At 39.8% G+C, this 24,064-nt stretch overlaps 2 protein-coding genes across 8 annotated transcripts in view; both read right to left on the reverse strand.

The window, feature by feature from the left end:
- Window positions 1-11,491, reverse strand: part of ATE1 (arginyltransferase 1) — an 86,352-nt gene extending 74,861 nt beyond the window's left edge. For 3 of the 6 annotated variants that reach the window (XM_074875449.1, XM_074875450.1, XM_074875447.1), the window contains exons 1-6: window positions 11,006-11,204; window positions 9,846-9,909; window positions 8,905-8,967; window positions 7,991-8,094; window positions 6,938-7,210; window positions 978-1,210 (exon numbers count right to left, since the gene is read on the reverse strand). In XM_074875449.1, coding sequence (XP_074731550.1) covers window positions 978-1,210; window positions 6,938-7,210; window positions 7,991-8,094; window positions 8,905-8,967; window positions 9,846-9,909; window positions 11,006-11,108 — 840 coding nt within the window. In that variant the 5' untranslated portion in view covers window positions 11,109-11,204. Of the gene's footprint in view, window positions 1-977; window positions 1,211-6,937; window positions 7,211-7,990; window positions 8,095-8,904; window positions 8,968-9,845; window positions 9,910-11,005; window positions 11,205-11,396 lie in introns of those variants that run through there. The other 3 variants (XM_074875452.1, XM_074875453.1, XM_074875448.1) reach the window with 2 other exon arrangements.
- A 796-nt stretch (window positions 11,492-12,287) lies between these two features.
- Window positions 12,288-22,882, reverse strand: NSMCE4A (NSE4A component of SMC5/6 complex). Of its 2 annotated transcripts, none has more exons than XR_012629735.1 (11): window positions 22,477-22,882; window positions 21,131-21,211; window positions 20,404-20,534; window positions 19,187-19,338; window positions 17,139-17,238; window positions 15,701-15,791; window positions 15,142-15,236; window positions 14,344-14,392; window positions 13,563-13,719; window positions 12,905-12,996; window positions 12,288-12,382 (listed from the first exon to the last, which is right to left on the reverse strand). XR_012629735.1 is itself a non-coding variant. In XM_074875454.1 (11 exons), the coding sequence occupies exons 1-10, from the start codon at window positions 22,757-22,759 to the stop codon at window positions 12,913-12,915; spliced, it is 1,155 nt and encodes a 384-aa protein (XP_074731555.1). In that variant the 5' UTR covers window positions 22,760-22,882; the 3' UTR covers window positions 12,288-12,382; window positions 12,905-12,912. The 2 variants fall into 2 exon arrangements, 1 of the variants encoding a protein (XP_074731555.1); XM_074875454.1 differs by having other exon boundaries at window positions 13,563-13,651.
- Window positions 22,883-24,064: the final 1,182 nt, after the last annotated feature.

Raw genomic sequence — 24,064 nt, forward strand, 5'->3', positions numbered from 1 at the left:
TATTAAAAGAAACCCAAAATCCACACTTGACAGCCATAGTAAGGAGCACAAAGATAATCTGGGAAAAACACTGCTGGAATCATCCTCCTTTTAAATCTCCTTGCATCTTCTAAATGAAGATGTTCAGACAAAGCCATCATACTTCTGTTTTACAACTCAGACAACCTGGAGGAGTTAGTGAGAGGGATGAATTTCATGGCTTCTTGTCAGTTATTCAGGGTGAATCTTTTAAGTCATCATCACTACCTCTTTGAATAACCACCAAAAGAACATGAATTTCCAATACCATGATTGATAATCGGTAACTACAGGTAAATACTTATATTCAAATAATTTTCCAGCTTCCAGAAAAAAAGAAAAAAAATGGTTTGGGGATTAACAAATGTTAGAAAGTCTGAAAGTCTTCCAGATGACTGCCTCCATATTACTAATAGATTTAACAGCAACAAGTGTATTAAGCAAAATTTTCTACCATCACTTTTTCAGCTTCCAAAGACATCAATGCACATCAATGACATTTAAAAAGAGCAGCTATCTTATCTGTTTAATTTTACGAACAGTTACTGCTTTCTTGTCAAGATTCATTAGCATAGATTGTTTAAGTATTTATATACTGCAGAACTAAATATTGAATCTCTCTCATCATTCAACACTCAGTTAATTCAAAGTCTTTCATTTTCAAGTCACACTGTATGAAATCAATTTGCAAGTTATTTTGGTAACTGTATCGGCCTCTGCTACGACTGACTGCAAGTGCAAGAGTACCCTCTTGTGGTTACACAGAGGTCAGCTGCACCATATAGACCTTTTTTTTTATATATATATATATATAAAATGCAGTAAGTACCACATATATTTCAAGATTTAAACTAGAACCATCCCATAAAGTCACAAATACTAAACACCTAAGCATTACAAAAGCTACTTAACTAGACTTTTCCTTAATTTGCCTCCAACAACAGTGAACGAGACATTACCTCTAATTTGTGTTGTGCATCATCAGGTAAAGAGACAAAAACAAAGTCTTCGATGGTTTTAGGTTGGTTTGTCTTAGATTTAGAGTTTTGCAAGAGAAAATCTTGATCTTCTGTTTGAAGTTGAGAGCCTCCCAGTGTGCACATCTGGTTCTGAAGGAGTTTCTGCAGTTTTCTTTCTTTCCGTATGTCTTTTGCTTTTCGACACGGTGGCTTGCTCAGATCAGCCCCTTTCCCTACAAGGGCACAAAGAATTAAACACCACATTTTGCAACAAACAAGTAGTTCTTACATAATCACTGAAAATAAATGGTTAAAAACACCATTAATTGCAGACTGTGATCTGAACATAACAAGCTATGTTGCAATTCTTCCTCTACAGCTGTCTAATGCAGCGCTTCAATATGGAAACATCTTGACCTCTAATTCCACCCCAAAGCCAAGGATATATTTAAAAACTAAAATGAAAAGACTTCCTGCTAAGTTTGTCCTTAAATCATTTTGCCACATCTGCCTCTCAGAAACAAAGAAAAGCTCCTGTTCAATGTATGGTATGATGGTGTACCACATCCAACCAGCTACAGCATCAGCTTGAAATACTGAAAGGAAAAAAAACACAACCACAAAACATTGCAGCCAAATTCACAGAGAATTTTTCAACCACATTAAAAACCCAGGTGGCTACGCAACAGACTCCTGTAGAAGACACACACACCAAAAAAACCATTTTTGTCACCTGAATCCTTATGTGCTATACAGAAATCCTACCAATGCCAGTGCCATTACTGCAAATGCTACTAATGGCACGTAGAAGAGTAAAAGGCCACATAAGCTTCCATCTTTGTTTAAAATCACATTCAGATTGCCTGTTTTTACTAATCAATTCACTTTTACCAATTTACCTCCATCTTTAACAGATTAACCATTTGTAACGTTCAATTTGTGAAATGTTATTTACTTAAAAGAGAAAGTCGAACCTAGAAAACAAATGGATCAGCGTGGAAAACAGTACATCATACTACAAGAACTTAGCTTTAAAGCAACACAACCATAGACATGCACAAATAAAAATTCATGCGGTCCAAATTCCTTAATGAAGGGGCCAGATTAATTTTATACTTAGGACATTAATGTAAGATAAAAAGTCAAGATATAAGAATGCCAGTAGTACAAAAATTAATACAGAATTTTCTCCAATTTAAAAAAAAAAATAAAAAGGAGGGCTGGTCCCCATGCTACCCACTAAATGCACTAAAAGGATGGTTACCAAGCAAATAATCTACTTCCAAGCAGCAATTTCCCTAAACAGTATGATTTTAATAGATACTGATTGTAAATCCATAAATTCAAATTTGTGAAAATTACAGAAAGGAAGAAACATTTTCCTAACACTCTCAGTTCTGCCTAGAACTTCTGCACGATTGTTGGCTATTCCATGTAGTGCCCACAAGTAACTGAACACCATACCTTGCTCCAGAAACTGTGTAAGAGCTGTATGAATCTGCCTGCACCGCTGGAAACAGTGGTGGAAGAAATAATCCATTTTCAAGGAATACCTGTCTCAGCAACTGCTGTTGCAAGTTCCATACAGAGGGAAAGTTGCACTCAAAACTGCATCAGCAGCCAGGTAGTGTGATACAAAGTTACTCTAATTCTGCATTTTTTATTACTTTTTAGGGTAGTGGTAGGTGAGTTGAAGACAAAAAAGAACCATAATACTAAAAGTTTCAAAAAGAGAGGAAGAGTGGAAAAAGCTACTCCCATACAGGGAAATAGAGTCATGTATCTTGCACAGAACCAAGACTGTAACAAATATTATGACAAACTGCTGAAAAAGTCTTTTACACCATTAGCTTTCTCCTGAAATCCGTGTATTTGCAGGAGACACTGGGAACTTTTGAAAGACTTACCTTTTCAAAAGGGAAAGTACCCTGAACGGTGGGGTGCTTTTATTTGAAGCATCAGGAAAAAGGCACATTTCCAATTCTGTTAATATTTATAAGAAGTAAAGAAGAATACAACCCCAGACTAACTACAGCTTACCCCACTTTACTCTCCTGAAGGCCTGAAAGTTACATGGAAATTGTTTTTTCCAGAACTCCTATGAAAACAGTTAGAGCTTTCTTTCCTTCTCCTTACCAATAACTTATTAGCCAAAACTAACATCTTTCTTGTCCTCCACCCACTTCAAACCTTCCCATGGACAATGAGAACTGTGGTATCCTTCTGCAAACTGGAAATGGTGAGAGCACTGGTATTTTAAAAGCTCAGTGATGCATTTAGACTCACTTTACCTGCAAAGAATTGCAGCTCTCAGACTTGCCGCCTCCATCTTTCTTTACCAATAGATACATCATAGAAATTGGCAAAATATATTATATTGGGATAAACTTTTAAGGATCAGTAAAGCTGTAAACTATTCTTTTTAATGTGCATACCATACAGAATTTACAGAGTTTGTAAGTGCACTCCCGGGGCAAGTTAGCAGCAAGTTCTTCATGGCTCACCCAGAAGAGTCCCAGTCTGGTTTCTCCATGTAGATTCCATGACAGCTGAAATGTTGAGAGAATCTCAGGAACTTAGAAAAGGAGCTAATACCACTTTGGCACTCTTCAGACATCCTACAATTGCCCTAGCAGATGTTATGATCAAGTGTTCTTACCTCTCAGCTAAGGTTTCTGAGTATTTGTTTCATTCATACAGCAAAAATTATTCACCAGAAAAGGACAAGTATAATATTATGAGAAAATTACAGATACTATGTGACCTGTCCATGGGCAGACAAGTCAGAGGAAGAGTTTATTTAAAATACTCATGATCCATGTGAAGAATGACTGTTTCATCTGTATCGGGATCTGTTTCATGTCTCCTATCTTCTATAAGCTGTAAGTTAGCAAGAAAAACTTCTTAAAACAATGAACGTGAATACAGACATAAGCAAACCTTCTTTTCTATCTGAAACTGTGCAGAAACAGCCCATTATTCCTATAGGACAATGACCTGTTTTGTTTATAAAGGACTAAAAATGCAATTAAACAAACTTATTATGGAATAAGTCTACATTTTCCAAGATGAAAACTAAACATCTTTCTATCTGGAAAATTTTAAACTGAATTTGACCTGTGACACCACCTACCCTTAAAAAAAATTTAAGGACGAATTAAATAAGCTTTCCGATGCATTTATTATTCACTTTTCTATTTCATTTAAAGTCTTCAGAAAGAAAGAAGCACACTAATGCATATTTCTCCTCTATAAAAGTAAATCCCCATTTACTGAAATAGAGTACAATGTTTCAGACCTTCTTTATCTTTATTTCCAGTGTTTCAAAGTTTTACCCAATGTTGTTCTTAACATAACTGAAGACCTTTTTCAAAAGTATCTCACCTTTTTCAAAACAATGGCAGGTTCACACTAATAATTTACGCAAGTCTGCCATCTGCTGTCAATATCCACTTAGTTTGCTTCCAAAATGAAGTTTACATAACCCAAAGTTTGTCATCAATTATCTTAAAAACAAGATTTTAACAAATAAACAAATATCTTAAAAAGAGGGGTTTGAAAATTTGCACAACAAAAAAAAAGTTATATAAACTATATAAGGGCTGTAAAAGTTTTGACTGCATTTTATAAAATCAAAATATAAAATACAGTGTTAATTCTGGAATAGTTTTCCAGGAACATGTAATAGACTGTTTCTATGCAGCACTACTGGTTTTCTGAAAACTTTCCTTTTTGTTTAGATGCAAAATTGCTTGTTAAGCTGGTGAAAAACCTAACTCAATTGGAATGAGTGTTCATTAAAGGAAAAACATTATTTTACTTGAAATTAGCCACCCTACAGGAGGAGACAAAAATCTTTGTGAAGGAAAAAGTACTTTGAATTCTCATAAATACTGGCACAACGTGTAACAAGCAAGTGAAATTAGGAATCAGTATGATACCCCAACACATGCAGAAGCTCTAAAGCATCCAGTCTTCACTAGGATTTTAACTAACATTACTCACCATGTATTGGCTACCTGCAATTCACAAAATATCCTTTATTTTTCTGAACAGGCCATTGTAGAGGTTATGCAAAACTGGACACATGATCTGTAAGACAAGGCTGCCTCACCTGCAACCTCTGAGCCACAAAGGGCCTGTCAGCAATTCTACCTTTTCCAGTGCAGGCTGCGGGTCAAATTTGTTCTGGCAATAATCCATCCACCCTTTACCATCCTCCTCCCAGAAATCACTCATGTCTCACAGGAACACAGCCAGGACACAAGATAAGCCATGGGAGCAGCACTCTGCAGGCACATCCTGGTAGCAGCAGTTTCCAGAATTTCTTTTTCCCTCGGGGACCCTCGAGGCCTCCTCTGCACGATCACACCATGCAGAGGCTCACCCACCAGCTGTGACACATGGTCTTCCCTCTCACAACAAGCTGCGTGAAAAGCTTACCACCCCTGCAAGCAGATGGAGAATCCAGGCTCTCGTGCCACACCAAGGGGTACCATAACAGCTATCACACGAAAAAGATTACAGTCAGATGACTGACAATGAGATCATCCTTTTTAGGGTAAAGATTTCATGTTCAAATTCAGCTCAAAGGCAGCATTTCAGAAATCTTTACAATTATGATACAAAAGCTTGACTGAGAGATAACTTCCATATAGAAAAAAGTGACCATACTATAAAAATTGGTATTATACTAAAAAAATATTATTATATTAAAAATGCCACCTATATTCCATGTACTTTCACACAAAACTTCAGAAATGTATAAGCATTTACCTTCAATTTTTGGCACATGAAAGATGTAGCATTGTATAAATGCATCAGAATTAAAATGAGGGAGATTGCCTTACTTCTTGTACATACTTACTGCACTTCCTTACAGAAAGGTAATATTAAGTTCACAGCAAGACAAAAAGGAGAAATTACTACATCATTTCACATCTTCTAGTGACACTGCTTTTCTAAGCTAAAATTAGCCAAAATCTAAAACAAGGAAAGCTCCCAAACAGATGAAAAAGCTCACCTAGAAAATGTCATTCTTTATACAGGACCAGAAGAATCTGTACTTTTTTTTTTTTAAAAAAAAATCAGCAGAAAACCATACAACTTTCTTTAAGCCTACAAAATAACAACACAACAGTATACTGAACATATTTCCAATGCCAGTTAGATCTGTGGCAAACAGTCTATGAAAGCATAAGAAATTTAACCTTAAACAAGTTATTCGCAGGCGTGTATTCACAGGGTGTAAACAACACAATTTGTATTACAACAAGACAACCTGCAGAAATGAAGAAATGTAAAAACAGTAACTCGCTTTGTTTTTCTTGGGTCTTAAACTGGTTTCCCACTGCTGCACAAGACAGGTTAAGCCTTAACCTAACTCAGTAACTAGCAGTCCTGCAGCACCAGCCAGAGCTGTATCCAGCTCTTAGCCTTGCACAACCAGGGAGTCCAGCTCAGAGTTGATCCTTACGGGTCCCTTTCAACTTGAGGTATTCTATGAACCATACCTGAAGGTACATAAAGCCTGAGTCACCACATCCCTTAGAAGAAAGGGAAAGCTGGGTGTACACCTTACTCTGCACACAAAAGTATCCCAGATGGAAACTGGTCCCCATGTCTGATGAGATTCAGTCACCTTGATCTATCTGATTACAATCTAAATAGCTTACAGAAAACTATCAGCTGTTGATACATATTCTCAGTATCTAAAAAAATAAATAAATATAATGAAAATCAATGCAACTTTCAGGAAAACTGCAACTTTTTGGGAAAAACTAAGAAAACAAGTAACACGCAGCACCTCTCAATTTATACACTATAATTTCATAAAACGGGAAGAGTATAGGGAATAAAAAGAAACAATTATTGATTTACTAGGCAAGATAAAAAGAATTACTTCAACAACATGCAAAATCATGACAGTATATTCCAATTCCTACCAAAAATTTGACTACCTGGTTTTGGTGGTGCATGAACAATTTTAGTTGAACGCGATGGTTCTCCAGGGACTGGTGTGTCTTTATCTGTACATATCTGAAGAGAACCCGACTCCACCTTCTGCACATTCACCTCTTCTTTTGTTTCTCCAGCATCCTTCTCCTCACTCTCCACCCTCTCTGTGTGATCCTCGCTCAGGGAAGTCAGTTCAGACTGACTGATGTGAGATTCACTTTTGTATGCAAAATCGCAGGCAACCGCATCCTCTATGTGGGAATCCATAGGCTCGTCTGTCAATAATTAAAAACCGCACGAGTGAATTTCTCTCTGTATAACCACAGCTCACACTCTGCACAATTAACATTAATATTAAATTAACTCAATTCCAATAACTGTTTTCCCACAGACAAAGTGACTGCAATAGTCTGAAAACAGAAAGCTTGCTTTACGACACTGAATTACTGGCACCAACTCACCTATGAGAACAGTTTTATTTTCTCCTCTAAAATGGGGCAGCCAATTCATCTCATGCCATAACTTCAAACAAAAACAACAAAAAAGATCCAGAAAACCTAACAGGCAAATTATAATGATTCAAAACCAATACAGGTTCTACCACAACTGAGAATAGCTGGTTTTGGTGTTGGATAAACGGGGTGTGACGGCTCAGTCACCTGAAGAAAAACCCTCCTTTCCCTGTTTGTTCTTCCTCTTCTCTTAGTCCTCTCCAGATTATCACTTTTATGACAGAGGTAAAACAGGGTCTAATTCTTTATGGCACTCAGCTAGAAAGTAAGTACATGCCCAGAGATGAAAAAGAAAATAAGCTGGTCTATGCAAAAAGTAAGGAAACACGTTCTTCAACAGAGCAAGTCAGCTGCACAATTTGGTGTCTGGGCTACATAGTGCTCTTGATTCAAAACACTCTGGAAAGACAAAACCTACCCAGACCTTTATTAAGGGGTCTACATACAAAAATCAAAGCATATTAGCTATTCGATCATTCAAGCAGGTACCTGATCCTCCTTTCAAACACCAGTACTGGTTTTCAAAGACTAAGAATTCCTTACCTTCACTCGCTACTTTTGAAACATCTCCTCTGGAAATAAATTTCAACATTTTCTTCAGAACTTTCTTGTGAGATTTGGAAGTCTGGAAGCGCAAAGCCTGGCACCTTAAAAAGAAAAAATTATGACCATTTCTTTTGTGAAAGATTATTTCAGAAAAAAACATTAAGGAACCACTTTAAAAAAATTACACTGTATATGTATTTACTAATCATTTAAGTTTCCCTGTATTAAGTGGTCAAATATTTTATCAACACTTTTGGAATTTTATGGTGTAGTTGAGAACTATCAATGTTAGGTTAATGGTTGGACTAGGTGATCTTCAAGGTCTTTTCCAACCTAGATGATTCTGTGAATTAAATTATGTTGCCTTGTACTGCATAATATCATTCTTTATGGCATGTTTTGCATGTATATCACTGTAATTACTAAAATACACCACGGTGACCTCAAGCACTGCATAAAAAAGCTTTCCTAGGAGGCTGATACACTAGAATTTTTCATTTATCCATCTTATAAATACAGCATTGATACTAACTACTAATGCTGGAAAAGTGTATCTAGAATTATTCACACCTAATCAACTGACAGCCTCTCTTATTTGGGCTACTAAAGCAGTGTTTGTGGCACACAGACATACTGGGTCACCTGCAACCAGTGAGCAAGAGAGCAATCATAGGAGTCTTGCTTTGGATTGCAAGCCAGAGGCAAAAGGCAGCGGTACACACTTAGCAGATTGCTTACAGGAAAACGTCACAGAGCTGCTGACGTGCCTATGCACAAACCCAACAGCATACATTTAGCATTCAAAGCATCATTAAAAGTAGATAAACTTTTCAAGTGTTATGTATTTAAAGCACTAAATGTAAATGTGTTACAGTCAAATAATTTACAGTAGTAGATTTCGAGTTTCTTACCTTATTGTGTACTGAGGACAACATGTTTGATTCATGATAGGCTTGTAGACACATTTTCCACTTCTAAAAATAATAATAAATATCTATTGATTTTTTGTTGCTTATACTACAAAATAAATGGAAGACCAACCTTTTCTGTTAGAATACCAAAATATTACATGATGAGTAACAAAAATCAAGCAGGTTCTTCAGCTTTTTGCTGCTGTACTAAACTACTATCCTTCTAAAACAACTGATTATTTTCCTGGTCCACAGTGTTACAAAAGTTGCAGAGCATCAGATAAATAGTTCTATTTCAATTACTTACAGAAACTAGTTAACTGTTGTGGTGGGTTGACCTTGGCTAGATGCCAGGTGTTCACTAAAGCTCTATCAGTCCCCCTCCTCAACTGGACAGGGGAGAGAGAATATAAGGAAAGGCTCATGGGTCAAGATAAGGACAGCTTAATAAAGTGAAAGCAAAGGAAAACAGAAGATTTTATTCTCTACTTCCCATCAGCAGGCGATGTCCGGCCTCTTCCCAGGAAGCAGGGCTTCAGTAGGTGTAGCGGTTGCTCCAGAAGATAAAGGTAAATAACTAATGCCCCCCCTTTCTCCTCCTTTCTCTCAGCTCTTATTGCTGGTATGAAATACCCCTTTGGTCAGTCGGGGTCAGCTGTCCTGGCTCTGTCCCCAACCCAGATCTTGCCCACCCCCAGCCTACTGGTGGGGGGGATGTTGGAGAGAGCCTTGGTGCTGTGCCAGCACTGCTCAGGAGTAGCCAACACACCGCTGCATTACCAACACCTTTGTAGCCACCAAGACACAGCACAGCACTATGGGGGCTGCTGTGGGGAAAATTAACTCCACCTCTGCTGTTTTCACAGACCTAGATTTTAAATCTGGATTCTAAATTGTATCTAAACTAGCAACACGGCTTTGTATTTTCTTTTTAAATTTACCTTCGCCATCCTCTGTCTATCAGATCCTGGTAATCTTGAACTGTCATTGAATGTGCCCACATACCTGAAATAAGTAATACAGCAACACACTTAACTGACCACAATTATGCTTTAAAATACAAGTTCTACAGAAAACTGACCGCAGTTATGCTTTAAAATACAAGTTCTACAGAAATATTACTGTAAATCTGAGTAGCTAATGGCAACTTTCAAATAGATGTCTTTCAAAGATTTGGCATATTCATAAATCACCGATTTCAACACGCATATTAAGTGTAAAAAAACCAAAACCAGCATAAATCTTGGGATGCAATCAACTGCATCACTCTGTACACGTTAAAAGTTTACCTCTCCACCTGCTATCTTTCCCAGAGATACACCAACAAAACAACGAAAAATTGTTCCTTAATTTTGTTAAAATCAGTCGGAAGCACTGGGCCAGAAAATCTTTTCCAAGCGGCGCTGAAGCTGACACAGACCATTCCCAGGGGCTCCTCAGAGTGGCCACCGAGCTGAGGGGAGCTCAGAGACTGTCACCTCTTCACCAGGCAAAAGAATACAGTCCGCTTCCCGTTAGGCTGGCCTAAGTGAAACTTGTCTAGCCACAGCTTTAGAGCCATCGAGCCTTGCCAGGCAGACACACTCTTATCTAGGGGTTAAGCCGAGCTGTCGCTGGAGGGTCAGGCAGGGCAGTTGCACCTGAGAAGTAACGCTGTACCGAGACAACGCTTTGGGCGAGATCTGAACTACATCCTTAGTTAGGGTCAATTAAGTCATTTCCTCCTTTACAAAGCTTTCCCGTTATTTTTGGTTTGCCCTTAAAGCACTCCTATAAAACCAGACCATGGGGCGAGGTTTCTCGGTGAGCCCGCGGCCTCCGGCGGCCCCGGCCCCACACACCGGCCCCGGCTCGCCCCACACCAGCCCCCGGCGAGCCCCCCTGCGAGCCCCGAGCGAAGTGCCAAGGGGTTTCGGGCACTCTCCGGAGGGCAGGACAGCCGCGGGAGGGGCGGAGGCGGCTGCCAAACCGCCGCCTTCACCCGCCGCTCGCAGGCCTCCCTCAGCGCCGGAGCCTCCAGCCGCCCCTTTCTCCGGCAGCCCCGGCGCGGCCCGGCCCGCCCGCGGTTGCCCTCCGAGCCCGCCTTGCCCCCGGGCCGCACCATGGGAGAGGTTGCCGGTCTCGTTTTTGCAGTAGCCGCAGCGGTAGCCATCCTCTCCGCCGAAGTACTCGACGATGCTCGGAGAGCTGCCGGCCGCCGCCATCTCCGCCGGTGACCGGGCTCAGGACAGCACCCTGCCCGCCGCCCCGCGCGGCACCCCAGGACGCCCGGAAACAGCCGCCGCCGCCGCCATCTTTGCTACGGGCAGAGTGCGGGCAGCGCGCACAGGAAACGCCGCTCCCGCCATGTTTACCACGGGCAGCTGCGGCTTCCCCACACGCCCCCAGCACGCTGCCCCCATCTTTAGTGAGGGCGGCCGCGCTCCCCCCGCCCCCGGGCGCGGCTCCCGCCACAGCAGCCCCGGCCCGGCCTTCCTCCTCCTCCCGCTTACCGGCGGAGACCTTGCCCCGCTCCGAGGCGCAGTAGCCGCAGCGGTAGCCCTCCTTCCAGCCCTTGTACTCCACCACGGCGACAGGCATGGCGCCCGGCCGCCCCGCTCGCTGCAGCATCCCTGCCCCGCAGCGCCCCGCCCGGACGAAGCGGGGTGGAGGCGGCCCTCTCCAGGGGGGCAGTGCAGGGCCCCGGCCGGGCCGGGCCTCTCCCCCCGCCCGAACACAGAGCTCTCGGTTGTGTTGTAGATAACCAAAGATGATCAAACGATGTTTTCGCATACCCTCAGAGCCGGATCACACTTTATCACCCCCCAGAAACATGCTCGCCCAGGACAGCAGACCGCTTGGTAGCTACTACCCCTCGGGTGCTGGATCAGAAACCCTGCCTCACGATAAAAGGAAGGGAGAAACCCTAAAAACTCCAGAGACAATGGTCCTCCAAAAAGCATCTTCTGGAAATGGAGCTAGACTTTATTTATTCTGAAGAAAATAACGCCATGGCCTTAAATAGCTGTCCTGCCCAACTTACAACACCAAATACACGTGAGGGACTTGGGTGGGGGAAAGACAGAAAGGAGAAGTTTTTATCCTTTCCAAATTCAGACCTTGATTTCCAGAAGAGTAAAAACTGAAAGACTATCAATTTCTCCTGCAGCACCCAAGATCATCTAGATAACAAGATTATCACAGCAGAGATGGTTAACCATGCCACTTGCAGGCTGATATTGGGGAAAGACAAGGGATAAAAGAAGGGGGATAGCATTTCCTTTTTGTGAAAGCTTTTAAGTGTCAGTAAACCTTACATAAAGTAGTAAACTAAGCCACAATAAATAAAAAGTATATGGTAATAACCCTGTGACAAGTATAAACAAGACAGCTTACATGAAGTGTCATGATGTTCCAATAAAAATAAATTTAATTTTACAATATATACATATAAAATATTCTCTGAAGGAAACATTTAAAAATATTTTCTTTAAGGCACCTAGGGGGAAAGAAAAAAAAAAGACAATAAGACAATATTCATTAAGATTTGAAACTTACCAAACAACTGTGACAATTAAAGAGTTCAATCCTATCGTTTAAAGGATTTTAGAGGGAATGAGGCTGTCTTCCCTTCCTGCTTCCCTAAGTTCTTCTTCAGACTATTCTATTAACAACATCAGCTGTCAGTAGGTTAATAGTACGAAAACTAAGCTATGATTCTTCATAGCATTGCATTCCAAGTACAAGTATAAAGTTTCAAAAATTAACAAGTATGGCACTTAACTGACCATCAAATCTAAAACTAAAGGGTTTTTTAGCTAATTACTGTGTAGAAGACTAGATTACATTTTTTTCCACGAAGAGATCAAGAATATAGAAGTGTTCCAGATGTTATGCAGTTACCCTGCTTATCGTTCTTCTACATTTGTAAGTCACAAGTAGTTTCCCTGCAGTTCTTCCACATGCATGAGGAACTCATGCACTGTATCCGTACTTAGTTTGATCTGTTAAAAGAACTTACATGAAGAATTAAGCTATCTCCATTTGATCTTCATTTCTGTGAGAAGGAGGGCTAATCATGGGTTCTGTTATTTCATATGTTTCTACAATCTCCTGGTTAGAGAAGACAAGGGCACATAAGTTACAAGAGCTGAACTATTTCAAGTTAATTACAGTTACCCCCAGGTAAGTAATAAAATTTCTCACACTAAAGCACTATTTCAAATTACTAAGTTGCTTCTGCACATTCCGAGTGAGGAACAAGAGTATGTGCTAAAAACTACTTTTTGAATAAGATTTATTACAAACCATGAGGAAATGGTACAGAAAACTTCCCCTCTAGAAGCAAGTATCATATATAAGGGAAGAAACAGATTGCATACTTATGCAGTCTTCATATAAAACAGTAAAGACAAGACACTGCACAACTTAAAAGCACTTAAACTGACCAGGCTTCGAGAATCAAAGATGAAATTGCTATCCCAATTCTCAGTTTTCTTGCATTTAAAAAGCATTCATTAGATTTGTGATTGTTCTGGAATGTATAAAATTAAATGTACTGATAATACAATACAGTAATACCCATGCCCAGCAGAGTTCACAACAGCACAGCTCTCAGATGCATTCTTACACTTAAGAGAAAAAAAATAATCAAAAGTATCAAGTGCTATCTAATATACCTTCCATTCTTGATGGGACAGAGATATGACGGCCTGGTTCCGTATTCCAGCAGCACGGTCATCCTCCCTGCTCTCGTCTTTTGAAGGCTCTGTTCAAAGTATAGTATTTTCATAGACTTCACAAGTGTAAAGTCAATTTCCTCCAGGAACACAAAATCTTCACAAAAAGCAAATCAATTACACATGCTCCACTAAGCTCATCTCTATCAATAGCCTGTACCATATACTTCTCAACAGATTTCTATAGTCTTACCTCCTAAAAATTTAGGAGCTAGTATTTCTCAGAGTCCCAGAAGGACCTAAGTATTTAATCCTTTATGAAATCCCACCAAAGTCTTAATCCTGTTGATATCCAGTGGGGAAGAAAGCCAGAGACCTCATACACAGGGTGGCATTTCCTTTCCAACTGTTTTGAAGTTACATCACTTCCCAACTCAGACAAAGGAGACTTCTTGCACACAAAAATACCTTTTCTCAGCAAAGCGTAACAATGTTCATATACTTACTAGCAAAGATACCACTTAAAAGGTAATAACTTTTTATTTCTATTAAAAGAATTAATTTGTATAGATTAGCATAATGGCCTTTTTCCATATTTTGATATTTGAAGAGACTCCTTTCAGTTCCTCTCTAATCTCTTCATTCCTTCAATGCACTGCACATCCCCGAATCTCTACTCTTGCAACTAAAACACCTCTAAAACTTTGTGAAGACATAAGATGTAGCTGCTTTTCAATGTTGTACAAAAAACCAATTATAGTCTTTTAAAGCTAGATTTTACCTATTATTGGCAATTTATCGTCATCCAGCTTTAATCTTGCAAGACCATCCTAAAAGACAGTAGGATTTCAGAAATTAGAGCTAATTAGGATAATACACTAAGATTTCTTTTTTAATTAATGTATTACATGAACAGGTACATGTATTGATAAAGAATTTTAATTGGCATACCAAAGAAGAAAAAAATATTTAAATATAGCACTTATTCATAAAGAATGCGGCTGCTATAGGACAGTTGGTAACTGTTGGATTATAAAAAATCTGGTTTACTAAAAATTATTATTACTCATTAAATAGACTTATTTTAACCCTCCATAATCACCTCACTATTCACTATAAACCTAGTCAAAAGTTCTTCTCTTTTCCCAAATTCGTTTTATTTATTAGACAAATAGTTTGAATTGTAAATCTACAGATTTGAAAAGAACATGAAACACTGCACTGAGATACTTTCCTACAACCTCAATAACTCCTCTATAGTCTACAGCTACTGTTCTATAATCTAAAATGATGTGAGCTAGAATCCCTTTTTGAAAAGTGTACTGACAGCAAAAAATTTCACTATTGTTTTGTTGGTAAATTGACTGTAGAAGAAAAATCTAATTTAAAAAATAGTCTATCTACTGTTTTCTTTTTTATTCAGTTACCAAAAGATCACAGACTGTTTGTAGAAAACAAATCAGGATTCCTAATATTTAAATCCTGATCTGTCAATATTGAAGCCATAAAAACAACAAATCAGTATTTCCAGACAATTCCAGTATTTAAAATAAGATTTCAAGAACATGCCATGCCTTACCCTTATAATGAAGGACACATGAAAGATGTTTTCCACAGTGCGTGCAAAAGAGTTTGGATCAATCACAAGATCGAAAAAGGAAATAGGTGTTTCAGCTAGAGATGAAAAAATGAGTTAAAAAAAACCAAAACAAAACAGGTGGTATACACAGAGCAAATATATGTAAACACAAACTTCAGAATGTCAGTACTCCTTTTAAAAGCTAACTGAATGTTTATGTCATTTAGTTACAATGCTGAATTCTCAGTCCACTGCAAAAAGTAACAAATTTTCTAGAGAATATTATTTTCTTCCATCTTTTGCCACATGCATATACATACACAGTGACTATTTGACTGCCTTCCGGGCGAGAGGGTAGGATTTAGAGTTACTTTGCAATCAAACAGCAACTGATTAGTGTACATACAAAATAGTCAGTATATATCCTTCAACAATGATTTCTGCTTGCAAACTCCACCCAATTTTGTTTCTATAGTTTAACCACTTCTAGCTGTAGCAGATTAAAAGTATTCATTTTCTCAAATTGAATGCTTTAAAAGCTTAATCGAATCATACTTACGATCATTTTTAAAATGAGTTTGCAATAATCCCAAGATCCTCTCTACTTCTTTTTCTGTAGCTTCCTGATGAGACTCCTCCATTTTTTTTAACTGGAAAAAAGAAACAGTTTCACCTCAAATAACCACTGTTATAAGACAAGAATATGAAAAGGGCCTTTTATGAACACATAACATAAAAGACAAATTTTTCTCTCTATGCCACACATGCAAGGTTACAGAGACGGTTATGCAAACATGAGACAACTTACAAAGTGCTTTATGAACTAATTCCCATCTTACAGTATCAACGTGAAAGGCCACAGTTTGTATGTTTTGATCCTATCTACAGGTCTTTGCTTACTTCCCAATAATTCTGTGGAACTGGGTTACCCCTACTGGTACACAGCCTGTGAGTTTACTGAAGAAGTTTATAAGCATAGAAGGGCAGTTCATTAAGATCTTAAACTTTTTCCTCAGAAAAGGCACCTAAGTTTATGTGTAAGAAACATCATGGCATGAAGTCTAAAGACACGATTACTGTGATTTTACAAATTTGTTCATTATCTGTAAAGCAGGTTACTCCAAACTGTCCTCAGGTACTGTAATCGGCAAAGTACCAAATTCATTTTCCAAGTGCAGTCTTCAGTAACTTGTTTGCTGTTCCTGTTAGCCAACACTTTGCCTTTGACCACCTTGCAATAAAGCAGGCTACAGAAACTTTCACACATAACTATGTATCCAACACAGATTAACATGTATGGTGATCATCAGTGTTTACCTAAGCAAAGCACAAAGAGCAGTCACACACTCCTGGAAGCAACTGTCTCAAAACCCCAGCTCCTCTTCTTCCCAGTACAAACTATATCAGAATAATTTCTATCACTATTTGGAGTATTATGAAGTAAGCTGTATTTAAAAAGACATACTCAACATTTTGCCTCTATGTACTGGCACTATCAGCCAGTGGTTCCCTGTAACAACATGGTTTATTTTGTCAAAGTTTCACAAGTAAGCCTAAGTATTCTCACACTTTTGCCTTTCTGCCAGAGCAAGACAGAAAGAATAGGGCAACAGAAAGCAGGGAAAATAGTGGTTAAGTCAGCTAATTAATTTGCTGTTGTTTAGTGCAAATGTCACGCAGTTAGACACTTTTTAAATAAAAATTGAAAACACGCTAATGGAAAGAAGTCTCTTTTTTGTTTCTTTTCAAAGCAGAGAGCATCAGAGCACATAAGCTAACCTGAACTTGAAAAAAAAAAAAATCTTATTTCCTTCCACTGAGTGAAATACTGCAGCCTACACAAAACAAATTAAGAAGCCTAATAACGAAGTCTGAAACCTTTAGTATTACACAGTTTGTAACTACAAAACCCAAAACAACATGAACAGAAAGATTTACAAGTCACTTGTAGTAACTATGCCATAACAAATCGTTAATAAAGATAACACTTCACAAACCTGAGCAGGCATTGCTCGTATTCCTTCTTCTCCTGTCATCTTTTTCTGCCTCTCAATCCGTTGCTTTGGTACAGGAGGATCAGACTTGAAAGATCCCAACCTAACCAAAATAAAAAGAACATATATATGGAAATATGTTTTACATTATATGCTAAGAAACCTATGTACTGAGCAGTTGATCTCCCAATAAAAGTGTAAAGTAATGACTGATATCTAAAAACAAAGCTTCATCAGAGATTTCTGTAAACAACCATCCCCAAAAATTGCTCCCAATATATGTTGACAGCTTCAAACCAGAATTATCAACAGATGTACAAAATCTGATGCAATTGTTCCAACTTTTTTTTTTAAGAAAACAAAAACTTTAAATCTACTTTTCTTAAAACTAGTTAAGAAATTAATCAGAGTATATGGTTCATATCCTCCAATATCTCCGTTTGAATTTATTACAAACTTTTCTTCCTGAAAACTCTCTCCATACAATATTTATATCTCTTTTTCATCTATAGTTTAGTTTCTGTAAGTTCAGGTTTGCAACAAGCTTTTTTTTTTTTAAATAAAAGAAACTCACAAATTTTTAAGATATAGTCAATCAATAGAACATTCAGTACACTAAGAAGAGTTTATCATTAAACAACGTGAGTGTAATATACATACTAGATTTAGGCACTTTCTTGAAGTGCTTACCTCTCTCCATTGACTATATAAGGAACTTAGGCTCCTAACTTTGGTTGCCTTGAGTCTCCACCAAGTTAAGATGCCTAAAGAGGAGAGTGTGAATTGAGACTCAAATCAAGTTAGTGAGCTCCAACTGCTCAATTTCAGAACTCACAGACCGAACATGGAAAAAAAAAAAAAAACAACCAAAAAAAACCCCAAAAAACCAAAAAAACCCTCAGGCCTCAGATAAGAATAGATGGAGTCAGAAATAAGTAGTTGTTTTCCTAAACTGAGAACTACACTTTATTATTTAAAGTTAACACTTTGTGAATATTCACACATCTTCCATCAAAAGCCCATCATTACCTAAGATGTCAAAATGCAACTAATAGGAAAAAAAGTCTTTCTGGCAGTCAGTTTCGTCTGGATGACTGGAAAAATATACTTATTGTTTAGAGCTTACAGCCTGAAAGTGCAAACACAAGATTGAAATATCTCAATTCGCTATCTAACATTAAATACCAGGTATTGTATGATCAAATCAGTATATCCAGCAACTTTCTTACAATTACAGTGATCTTTAGCGGGGTGGAACATGTGTAAAATCATAGACAACTGAATATTATTGTATCAGTTCTGTCACCGATAATTTAATTGAACTAGATCCAGCTACTGTAGGCTGACTTTATGAGAGATTTAAATCAGAGCGTTGCTATAAGCCAGGTGACTAATGGTCATCTGACAGCAGCTAAAAGGCTCCTACTGAATGAGTTGCCTACACATAAGGAGAGATGACGCTAATTCTACATAAAGCCACGTGCCAGTACTCAGGTGATTTCTTCTGAAGGCAGAGCTAGAAAGCAAGATTCTAAAAGACAACCCATTAACACAGACGTACAAGAAGAACTGCTGGTCTCTTCATGATAATACAATCATCAGGTAAAAGATAGAGACCCTGACCTCCCATAACTGTCTGGGAAAGAGGAAAAAAAAAAAAGAAAAAAAAAAAATTCCTCTATTCATGATTCTGGCTGCAGCTTGTACAGGGGGAGTAAGATGAGGGAAGAGTCAGCTTCTAAAGGAAAGAGGATCACTTCTACTGGTTTTGGTCTGAAACAGGTAAATCAAGTATACCCTGCCACCTCTACCAGATATAAGTGATACTATTTTGTAGCCAAGCCAAACCAAAATCAGAGAGAGAAATATTATGAAATATTTTGGAGACAAGGAGTTCACTGTACCATAAGAACACAGACCACACAGAAGTTCTTGTTGACACTCTGTGACTGGAGATTAAACTCTACTCAACCCCAGGGCATTAAAGACAAAAAACAATTAAGGCCATTAGCTTATGCTGCAGTATATACTATTTCCTTAAATAAACTTACATATAGTGAAAAGAAGGTGCTCTTCTGAAGTACTTTTCTGTTTCTTCTCCCAGTTTATGCCAGGCATTACTAGGTAAATAGCCAGCTGAAATGCCCTCAGAATCATTGTTATTTTCTTCTACTTCTATGCGATTTATACCCATGAAGGTTAGCTACAAAAGAAAAAAAAAAAAGCCGCAATGAAAATTCACTTAGAGAAAGATCAGTAGATACAATATTGGTGAAATACTGTATTATGGTGTTTGTCCTGCTAGATTAATATTTAATATCACTGCATAAGAGCCTTGACTTTCCTGAAGATACTGTGAAAACAGAAAAACACATACAGACTTGTATTCAGCAAGCAATGGAAAAAAGAGCTATAGGTAAATAAAACTGCCTATATTCCAACAGAATTTCAGTGATGTATGAAGTAGCAAAGCATTACTTAAATTGCACTATAAAGCTAAGATGTCTCACAGTTTCTGAACACCACACACTTCCAGGAAGCTCAGCTTCCCAAATACCATAAAGCAACTTATTTGGCCCAACCCTGCATCCACCAATCCAGACTACCCCAGGAAAAATTTCAATAAAACAAGTGAATTTGATGGTTTTTATATTGCAGAGCTCTAGATTTGACCAAAGACTCAGACTCCTTATTAATCTGCTGTAACATAAGAGGAAATTTTTGGCGGGGGGGGGGAAGGGGGAAAGTCTGCTTCAAAGCTATTCTGAACTGACTCTTCCACTCAGAGTACAAAGAGACAAACATGTCAAGTCTAAAAGCATTCAAGTAATCCAAAGTCCCATTTCATGTCAGTGACACAGGGCCTTGAGAACTCCATCCAAAAACACATGAAGCAGTGGACAGGATAAAGAAGCTACTTAGCCACTGGGAAACTACAACACAGTGGGTATAAAAGAAAGTGCACAAGACTGACCTAAGAGCACAATCTGACTGAGCTGTGATAAAGTAGCAGCAATGCGACAATGGGGGGAGGATGCCTGCATTTTAAGTTAGATTTTCCCCTATGCATATTAGAAATGCTTAATACATAGTTTAAAATAATTAACAACACTAACCAGAAAATTAAAGAAATTCATAGGAAGAGTGTTAAGTTCCATCAGAACTGTCATGTATTGCCTGACAATCTGAGGCTTTTATTTTACAATTCTGTAACAAATAGGGCAAACCTCTAGTAAAAATGTTAGCAAATTCAAAGTCTGAGACTTACCAAGTCTTCTGCAAATACTAGTGAATCAAATGCTGCCATCTCAGAGTGCAACTCATTCGCCTTCTCCTTTCCTAGATTTGATGCTAAGACAAGAAATTGGGCATCCAGCGCAGCTTCTCGTGCACAGGAAACTGTTACAGAAAAGTTTTAATGTTAATAATATGAAATTGTCAAAAATATAATAATAAAATTTAGCATACAGACTATTCTGGATGTAAAGCTTTGTAAATCATTTTACTGCACATTTTACTCTAACACACTTACTTACATAATCCTTATAATAACATTTGCATTTTAAAAAAAGCAAGAGAAAATGAGATGACACTGACAAAGGCAAGCATAGAAGAATAACATATCTTAAAGAATAAGACGCATTTTTTTATTGTCATGTTTTCCATCTTTCCAAGTGAAATAAACCCTTCTACACTAATACCTTTTAGAGGTACTACTTACGTACATTGTTGTACAGAGTCAAGATACAGCAAGGAGTGTTTCTAAGTGCAAATAAACACTAAAGTAGCAATATTTATTTTCTCATATCAACTTATTCGAACAATTCCTCTTCAACTAAACATATCTGTTTCAAGCTATACTTTAATAATTCTGATAAAGTACTTGGATGTGAACTTCATTCTCTTGCCCTTTTTTGTTTATAAGCCATCATTGCCTCACACTTGGCCAACTGTCAAGCAAACACCTCTAATAAGGACAACAAAATTTGTTTTACCTCCACTGAACAGTTTGTTGGCTTCTTCTAAAGCTTCTGTCAGTCTGTTGCTTTTTGAACTCAGCATATCCTCACGATTTTCTGGGGGGAAGGGACACAAATGAAATCCTAAATTACTTAAATACAGAAGAATCAAGAAATACATACTTAGACCTTAATCAAATCTGGCTGGTTCACAGCCCATCATATACACAAAAATACAGAATATAGTTATAGCACCTCAATTGCAAGATTATGTAGGCTCCATTTTATTAATGCTTATGCATTAACTCAGTTTGAAGAAGAAGTTTTCCATTTACTTCAATGGAAAAAGATTTATATGGTTGAAATTATGTTAGTAGATCCCAGATTCCTCTTGGTTACAGTAAAATACCTGTATTTGAGTCAAAGCAGCTACCAGATACCATAGTTGTCTGTATGTGATTTGCCTTACCCTTAAGGATTTTCATGAAACAAACCAACCACCAAAAATACATGCTTGGTGATTTCCAAAGATCACCACGTCAACCACAGTTACTTATATTTAGCAGTCTACATATGATTTAATAAAGCTTTCAGATGTCCACTTCTGAACAGTTACTCACAGCACTGCTTCTAAGGACATACACCCTACTCAATGCGCTGTCATACCACTGTTGTTTTTCTCCATAAACACAGGCATCCCTAAACTGCATTGTAAATACCTCTACAAATTTAACAAGTATGCAGAACAGGACCAACACCACATGTTGCTAAATGTGGCAGTGCTTACCCAAACAACTATTGCTATGCTTTCGTAAGAAATACAACACACTCCAAACACAGATGGGAGAAGTACTGACACACCTGTCTAGAGAGATGCTAAAAATCCCGCAGCACTTTCTGGAAAGCCTAAGAATAACTGTCTGGTCCAGGCAGATACTGGTACCTGCGGTTTCAAATTAAAGCTCGAACACCATGAACGCAAAATTAAAGGCTTTCAGTACATCTCCGGGTCTAAAGCTGATCGTTCCCCTGCAGCAATGCAGCCACGCACATCCCGTGCAGGTAAACCCCTCATAGCCTTGCAAATGCTTCCAGGGATGCAAATTTCGCTCTAACTACAGGCCCAAAAATTTCAGCACCCAAGGAACTCGCAGTTCCCACGAAAGCTTGAAGCATCCCTCCAAAAAAAACCCAGAAGGTCAAGCTACCAACCTGGCACCTAAACGACTGCCCCAGCACCCACTCGCAGCCCTCATCTCCCGGGGCCAAAGAGGCATCCCCTCCGGCGGAAAGCCCCGGGGCCGGGCACAGGCCGGCGGGCCCCCCCCCGCTCCCCGCCGCGGGCCGGCCCGCTCCTGAGGGGAGCCGCACCCCGGGCTTACGCTGCACGTTGTAGATGAGCTCGCGGTACTGGTTCCGGATCATCCTCCTGCTGCGCTCATCGCCGGCGCTCGCCCCGCTCTCCGACCGCCTGGCCTGCTCGCCCGCCGCCTCCGGTTCCTCTCCCTCCTCCCGGGAGCCCGGCGGGCGCCGGCGCCTCGGCGCCCGCTGCTTGTGCTGGAGCACGGCGCCGTCGCCCGAGGTAGACGGCAGCGAGAGGCGGCCGCGCTCCGCGCCCGCGTTCCACGAGGAGGAGAAATCATTGCTTCCACTCGTCTCCGCCATGGCTGGTCCGCGCCCCGGGCCTTCAGGAGCCGCCGCGAAAGACACGCGGGAAGCCGCCGCCCCGGGCAGCCACGGCCCCGCAGGAGGCGCCGGGGGCGCGGCGACGCCGTTACCGGTCGCGACGGCGGCCCGGAAGGGCCAAACCCGCGGGAAGGGCGGGGGGGAGGCGGAGCGGGAGGGGCGGGGCGAAGAGGAGGGGCGGGGCGAAGAGGAGGGGCGGGGCCAAGAGCGCCACAGGCAGCTCCGGCACGGGTGCCGCCATCTTCGCTGTCCAGGGAAGTCGCTGCCGGGGCCGGAGACCGGCAATGCCTGATCCCCATCCCCATCCCCATCCCCATCCTGATCCTGATCCCTGTCCCGGTCCCGCGGGCAGGGTCACTCCCTGAGGGCACACCCGCCGGCGGGGATCGGCGGCCGCTCTCTGAGGTAACGGCGGCCTTGTACCGGAGCGGGCCGCGGCAGCCGGGCCGCCCACCGCTCGCAGCCCCCCGGTTGGTTGGCCTTGGCTCGCTCCAAAATCAGTCGCGCCTCAGTGAATCCTTGCGAGTAACCACGAAAAGTCCGCTCACGCAAGACAAAGGCGTGACTCACTGCCACTCGGATTAAGCAAGTTTTCTGCTTTTGAAAAGTTGAGCGGAAAAGTCCTAAAAGGTTCACCTTTATTAAGGAGTGGAAATGTACTGATGAACCTGATGGTAACAAATCTTCCATCTGCTTTTAAGCTTCTCTAACATCTGAGGAGTGAAAGAGGTGAAAACTGGAGGCAAAGGGATGCTGTACTTGACTGAGCATCCCTAATACCTATATTTCCATATAAACATATGGATTCATCACTAAGCAGAGATCTGCTCTGGCAAATGAAGTAACAGATGTATACTTTGAAGTGGAATAGACTCCTAAATTAGTTAATCATGACCAGTGGTGTTGCTTATACAAAAAGCAACAAAGCTGAGTTAAATGTAAGAATACGTATTGTTAATTTACTAGGAAGAAATATATCTTCAGTATTTTGAAATTATCCCCAACCAGGCCTTACAAGTCTGGAAAATTCAGCAACATTCAAATTGTCATTTCATGATGAGCGTTTTATATTACAGAAAAAAAAAAAATAATACACAGTTTCTCCTCTCTGTTCCTTTCCCAGTGCCAGTATCATTAGAGTTGGGTATAGTGTAATGGTGGATCTGGCTTGTAATTTGGAGCAGTGGGCCAAGTAATGTCCCTCATTGCCCTTATTGTCTCATAGTTCATAAGTAGTAGAATTGTTGTAAAAATATCAGTAATTTAGGAATCGTGCTGAATGAT

The sequence above is a fragment of the Strix uralensis genome, chromosome 7, assembly GCF_047716275.1.
Source record: "Strix uralensis isolate ZFMK-TIS-50842 chromosome 7, bStrUra1, whole genome shotgun sequence".
NCBI classification, from domain to species: Eukaryota; Metazoa; Chordata; class Aves; order Strigiformes; family Strigidae; genus Strix; species Strix uralensis.

What these genes read in the sequence shown, in the direction of transcription:
- NSMCE4A (XM_074875454.1), bottom strand. Translation starts at nt 22,759, where the DNA reads ATGGCGGAGACGAGTGGAAGCAATGATTTCTCCTCCTCGTGGAACGCG. An exon ending in GCTCATCTACAACGTGCAGC is followed by an intron (nt 21,212 to 22,476) that starts GTAAGCCCGGGG and finishes CCTTCCCCCCAG; the next exon opens with AAAATCGTGAGGATATGCTG. An exon ending in AACTCATTTTAAAAATGATC is followed by an intron (nt 15,237 to 15,700) that starts GTAAGTATGATT and finishes TTTCATCTCTAG; the next exon opens with CTGAAACACCTATTTCCTTT.